We start from the raw sequence: 6338 nt of genomic DNA on the forward strand, positions 1-6338 counted from the left end.
GTGTGCAGTAAATCTGTAAGTAAAGTTTCTAATGGAGCACTCTGGATTTTTTTTTTTAAATTAAATCAGCATTATTATCTTCATTTACAGAAGGGGTAACTGAGACAGAGAAGTCATTTACAAATGCAGTCCAGTTTACCTACTTCTCAGTGCATTGCACAGCACATTGCATCATGCCAGTTCTCTGGCATTTTTTCAGCACTGTTCTTGCAGCCTTAAGCTTAATCAGGGAGAGCAAGAAAATTCTCTGTCAGGCCCCTGAACTCCACAAATGCCTCATACAAGACGCTGGTGAGGGTATGTCTGGATGCAAATGTTGCACTGATTTAACAACCAATTTAATTTTGTGAGGGCTCTCTTATATTGTAAATTTGGCTTATATTAGTTTATCTTGCATTGGGTAAATTTACAGGTGCAAGCTAGACATGTATATATAAGCCAGTTTTAAAGTGATATGAGTCCACACACACAGTTGCACCAGTTTAACAAAATCAGTATAAATCATTCCTTCAGTTAAATTGGTACAACTTTATGTGTAGACCAGGCCTTAGTGATTTATAGTGAAGGTTAAGATTTTATCTCGGTTATTTATTTTAGTAAAAGTCACAAACTGGTCATGGGTAATACACAAAAATTCACAGAAGCCATGACCAGTCCGTTACTTTACTAAAAATAACCGAGGGGCGGGGCTAGGTGGGGGGAGGAATGGAGTCCCATGGGGGGGACGACTAGGCCAAGCCCCCCACCATGGCAAGGGCCACAGCCCCTGCTCCAGTGGCTGCAGCAGGGAGCACAGCCACAGGGGACAAGCAGGCCCTGCTCCAGAGCTAGCCACAGCTGTGGACAGGGGTGTGCAGTCCCGACTGCAGCCCCTGCCAAGCTCCAGCCGCAGCAGGGTGGGGTGGAGGCATACACGGCCCTGGGAAGCCGCAAGGGAGGCATGTGGCCCCAGCTACAGCCCCTAGCGAAAGCTGCAGGGCTGGAGCTCATGGCCCCTGGCAAGCCTGGGACACTGTGGGGCTGGGGCGCGCGGCCCCCGCCAATCCCAGGATGCTGCGGGGCTGGGGCGCAGGACCCTGGCTGCAGCCTCCAGCGGAAGCTGGGGGGCTGGGACTATAGGGCCCTGGTTCCAGCTAGCCCTAGTTAGTTGCAGGGCACTGGGGCACAGTCCTGCTGCCACCGCCGCCTCCTGAAGCCCTAGAAGTCACGGAGGTCTGGTAAAGTCATGGAATCTGTGACTGCTATGACCTCCATGATAAATCGTAGCCTTATTTATAATGTGACATGTAGGGGATGGGATAGTGTTAAGAGATTGCCTCTCATTTGCTGTGTGTATATGACTAGGTTGCCCTGGTGTCTGTCCCTCCAAAACTTTGACAGACTCTTCCCAGTGGATGCTTTCTTATTAGGCTTCAGAAAGGAAAAGTTGGCTGGAGTCAGGGTTTTGAATTTTCCTTTTCCTCCACAGAAATCTCAGGCTTTAGATGTTTGGCTCCTGCTGATAGTTTCCTGTGGGATGCAGACTTTAGATCTTTTTCCTGCATTGACTTTTCAAGGAATTAATGTTCTTGATAGTGATTCTAGCTAGTGCTTGGAAAGTAACAATGATACTAAATAGTAAAGCCCACTGGATAAGAGCTGCTTTGTATAGTACAGGTTCTTGCTTTAGCTGTTGAAGGACATAGAAAACGATCTTGCTTTGTAGCTTTTTTAGTCCTATGTTTATCTTTGACTCTTGCTGAGGCTATACAGTTGGATGCAGGAATCACTATGATAACCATTTCTGGTCTGTATAGAATCTGTATCTAAGTTTCTGCTAACTGCTCTGGAAGATTATTTTGTGAAACACTCTCTTGGCCTCAAGATCCAATAATCATTTTTACAAGGAATTGTTCCCAATTATGTTGGTCTGTCTGTTTTTATTTTCTGCAGTCTTGGCCATTTCATCATCCAGTTAATAAAAAGTTTGTTCCAGATTATTACAAAGTGATCATCAATCCAATGGACCTAGAGAGCATCCGCAAGGTATGTAATTTAAATCATACAGCCATTTAAGAAAGTGTTTAACTCTGTTACTCATGTATTTCTTCACACAACTCAGTCAATCTGTGAAACTCTTTGCCAAAGGATTTTGTGAAGGCCAAAACTATAACAGGGTTCATAAAAGAACTAGATAAGTTCTTGGAGGACAGGTCCGTCACAATTAGCCAGAATGGGCAGGGATGCAGAACCATGCTCTGGAGTGTCTCTAGCCTGGGAATGGGCAACAGGGGATGGATCACTTGATGATTACCTGTTCTGTTCATTCCCTCAGAAGCAGCTGGCATTGGCCACTGTCGGAAGATAGGATATTGGGTTAGATGGACCTTTGGTCTGACCTAGTATGGCTGTTCTTATGTTCTTATCACTGAGTAATCTCTTCCAGAACATCTCCAAACACAAGTATCAGAACAGGGAGACCTTCCTGGATGATGTTAAACTGATCCTTGCCAACAGCATTAAGTACAATGGTAAGTAATTGCAATATTGGCCCTGATAGTTACATTGTCCTGAAACCATATCTGACCACTCCTAAACCCTTGCACTACTTTAAAACAGACAGTGCCCCAAACCTAATTATGTTAATTAGCACTTAATAATCTTTTTTCATGCCATGGGATTATGGTTAAATTTCAGAAGTCTAATTCTTTTATTTAAATTTAAAATAATTCAGTTGTAGTTGTGTAAACCTAAAGGCCACTTTATGTCAAACAAACTGTACTCTTTATGACAGGTTTCAGAGTAGCAGCTGTGTTAGTCTGTATCCGCAAAAAGAACAGGAGTACTTGTGGCACCTTAGAGACTAACAGATTTATTTCAGCTTATGCTCTTAGTCTCTAAAGTGCCACAAGTACTCCTGTTCTTTGTACTCTTTATAGCCACCTGAGATTGGTGCTGGAGGGGTTGGAATGTTTATGACAGAGCATGCACAATGCAATCTGTCAAGGATGGTTTCAAAAAGAGCCAAACTTACAAAACCCTGCAGTGAATCCCCACTCTCTTCTCCTCCTCCTCCTCCTTGTCCTCCTCCTCACAGAAGGATCAGCACCTCCATCCTGGACTCCTTTGAGTGATCAGAACACACGGTCTCCCTCACTGACAAGCATCCTGACTTATTTCCTCCAAACCCTTCCTTTCTTTCTTCTAACATTCCACCTACCGTAATCCGTTTGCAACTCCACCTCAAGCCCCTTTACTGCAGCTGTGTTCTTCAGTGCACAAGTCAGCTGGCTCACAGACATGTTTAGTGTAAAGAACAGGAGTACTTGTGGCACCTTAAAGATTCACAAATGTATTTGAGCATAAGCTTTCATGGGCTACAGCCCACTTCATCAGATGCATAGAATGGAACATATAGTAAGAAGATATATATACATACAGAGAACATGAAAAGGTGGAAGTTGCTGATTCCCTTTACTGACCTTACAACAGGAACTTCTCATGCACAGTAAAATCCTATGGTCTGGAGAGTGACTGCTGGTTTAACCATGCCCACACAGGCCACAGAAGCAGCTGAAACTCTGGTTTGGCCTTAGCCTGCTTCCCCTTTGTAAGACCTAGAACTAGGTCACATCCCTAGTCTGCTGCTTCAGTAGGTAGAGCAAGCACCTTCTTTCAGAAGCTACGTTATCAGGGATATGGTTGGGCCATGAACCTTTGGGTACTAGAGAGAGTTCTTCCTCTGCTCCTCTCGCTTCCCCTCCAATACACTGGACCTGGATTGTGACTGTGGTCATCCCCTGATCCGTACAGCCACATGGGGTACAGTCCATACAGCAGGGGGTGGGCAATTGTCCGTGCCTTATCGTTGTTCTTTGCATACCTTAGCTGGAGGGATTGGCCAAAGATGTCTCACTCATGATCTACTGTCTTCATTGTGGCAGAGTCACTGGGTCACAGGAGGGTGTGGGGCAGCGTGTAGTGATTTCTGTAGCACACTAGCTATGGCTAGGGTTGCCAATTGTCTAATCACATAAACCCAAACACCCTTGCCCCACCCCAACTCCAAGTCCCCACCCACTCCATCCCCCCTCCCTCCGTTGCTCGCTCTTCCCCACAATCACTCACTTTCACTGGGCTGTGGCAAAGGGTTAGGGTGCTGGAGGAGGTTTGGGGTGCAGGCTCTTGGCTGGGGCAGGGGATTGGGGTGTGGGGTGCAAGCTCTGGGATGGGGCTTGGGTCAGAGGGTTGGGGTGCAGGATGGGGTGCAGGCTCTGGGGGAGTTTCGGTACAGGAGGGGGCTATGGAATGGGGAAGAGGGTTGGGGTGGAGGCTCTGGAATGGAGTTTGGGTGTAGGAGGGGGCTCAGGGCTGGGGCAAGGGTAATAGGTAATAATTGGACATATACCAATCTTCTAGAACTGGAAGGGACCTTGAAAGGTCATCGAGTCTAGCCCCCTGCCTTCACTAGCAGGACCAAATACTGATTTTGCCCCAGATCCCTAGGTGGCTCCCTCAAGGATTGAACTCTCAGCCCTGGGTTTAGCAGGCCAATGCTCATGCCAAGGGGTTGGAGTGTGGTAAGGTGTGGGGTATAGGCTCTGGCCAGGTGGTACTTCCCTTGGGCAGCTCCCAGTCGGCAGCACAGCAGGGCTAAGGTAGGTAGGCTGCCTGCCTGCCTTGGCCCCACGCTGCTCCGGGAAGCGGCCGGCATGTCTCGGGCCTATGGGAGCTGTGGAGTTGGTGCATGGGGAGGGGGCGAGGGCAGCATGCAAAACCCTCTGTCTCCCCTTCCCCCCAGGGGCCACAGGGTCGTGTTGGCCATTTCCGAGAGCCTGCCTTAGCCCTACTGTTCTGCTGGACTTTTAGCAGCCTAAAATCTCCCTGTTTTGGCTTTAGTAGCCTCCGGGAGATAGAGCCTGATTCGGGGAGACTTCTGGCGAAACTGGGAGGGTTGGCAACCTTAGCTATGGCTGGAGCAGCAGACTGCACTGCTAGAATGTGGGATATGTGATTGACAGGCCATTAAATCCCCCATCCCACACTCTGTTCCTGTCAACCTGATTCCAGCCACACTGCACCTAAGCCTGGTGACCACTGACTGCTGCGTTAGTCTGCTCCTCAGGGGTTCAGTCCAGCCAGAGACACTCTTGTTTCTGAATGAGACGCTGCTTGCACAATTGTGTTACCACTCCTAGCCTGCTTATTACAGCTATCATGGGAATTATGCTTGGAGTGGTGTGGGGGTAGATCAGCTACCCATTGGAATAAAAAATAATATCCACAAAGTGGTAACTCAGCCTGGCACTTCTGCCTTGCAGCTAGTTCTTGACTGAACAAAGGCTAGAGGAGAAAACTGAACAAAACCTGCTCCAGAGAAAACATCATGCAATTGACACTGCAACTAAGCTCTGCCCTCCAGCATCTCCTGCAGCTGTTCTGGCTGCAGAATGTCTTTGTCTCCAAGCATTTGAGCCTAGTCAGTACTGCTGAGAGGAGGGCTTTGGTCCTAAGGCAAATCTCTGCCTTTTTATTTGTTTTCTGGCTAGCATACAAACTTGTTTGAGTACATTGGTTGCCCTCTTCAAACTTGCTTGTTGAAATGTGAGGACAATGTGCATTGATACGTCAGATGAAGAAGAGGAGGTCGGTGATCCTAGAAAGTCCACCCTCATTGACAGAGACGCTTGACATCATTGTAGTTGCTCTCTCTCTGAAATCAGGGTAGCTGACACAGACTCTCTACATGAGATACAATATACCTTTTTCTGACATGGAAAAAGTAAATGATACAACCGTAAACACAAGATAGGTTTTTCAGTGAAAAACTCATTGCAACATTAGAATGTATCACATCACTAAGAATATCTACCATAGGTGGCTTTGCTAACATTATCAGTACCTATGCCCCAATGCTTTCTGTCGTCTCTAAAGAGAAGGACTTGTTCTGTCAGCAGCTTGATAGTATCATCTGTAAGCTACCTTTGGCAGCAACACTATCTCCTGGGACGCTTCAAAGCTAGAATCTTGTCAGATCATGAGATGTGACTCCTATGCATTGGCCAGCATTGAGAGGGAAAAATTAATTACAATGGGCAAAGACTACTGGAGCTTTACACCTACCAAGGAGACTGCATTACTAACACCTACTTAGAAGACACATGGATGTTCACCATACTCACAGGGTACGTCTACACTGCACGATTATTTCGAAATAGTTTAAACCGATATTACAAAACCGATGTTATAAAATCGGTTTTGCGCGTCCACAATGCGATCACAAAATCGATTGCTTGCGTCCATGGTCCAAGGCTACCATCGATTTAAGGAGCGGTGCACTGTGGGTAGCTGTTCCTCAG

General features: G+C 46.9%; 1 protein-coding gene across 4 annotated transcripts in view; it reads left to right on the top strand.

Moving 5' to 3' along the window:
• Positions 1–6338, top strand: part of TAF1 (TATA-box binding protein associated factor 1) — a 115967-nt gene that overhangs the window by 82481 nt on the left and 27148 nt on the right. For all 4 annotated transcript variants that reach the window (XM_075068940.1, XM_075068942.1, XM_075068939.1 and 1 more), the window contains 2 exons: positions 1933–2025; positions 2426–2510. In XM_075068940.1, coding sequence (XP_074925041.1) covers positions 1933–2025; positions 2426–2510 — 178 coding nt within the window. The remainder of the gene's footprint in view (positions 1–1932; positions 2026–2425; positions 2511–6338) is intronic.

This window comes from Chelonoidis abingdonii, chromosome 8 (assembly GCF_003597395.2).
Source record: "Chelonoidis abingdonii isolate Lonesome George chromosome 8, CheloAbing_2.0, whole genome shotgun sequence".
NCBI lineage: Eukaryota > Metazoa > Chordata > Testudines > Testudinidae > Chelonoidis > Chelonoidis abingdonii.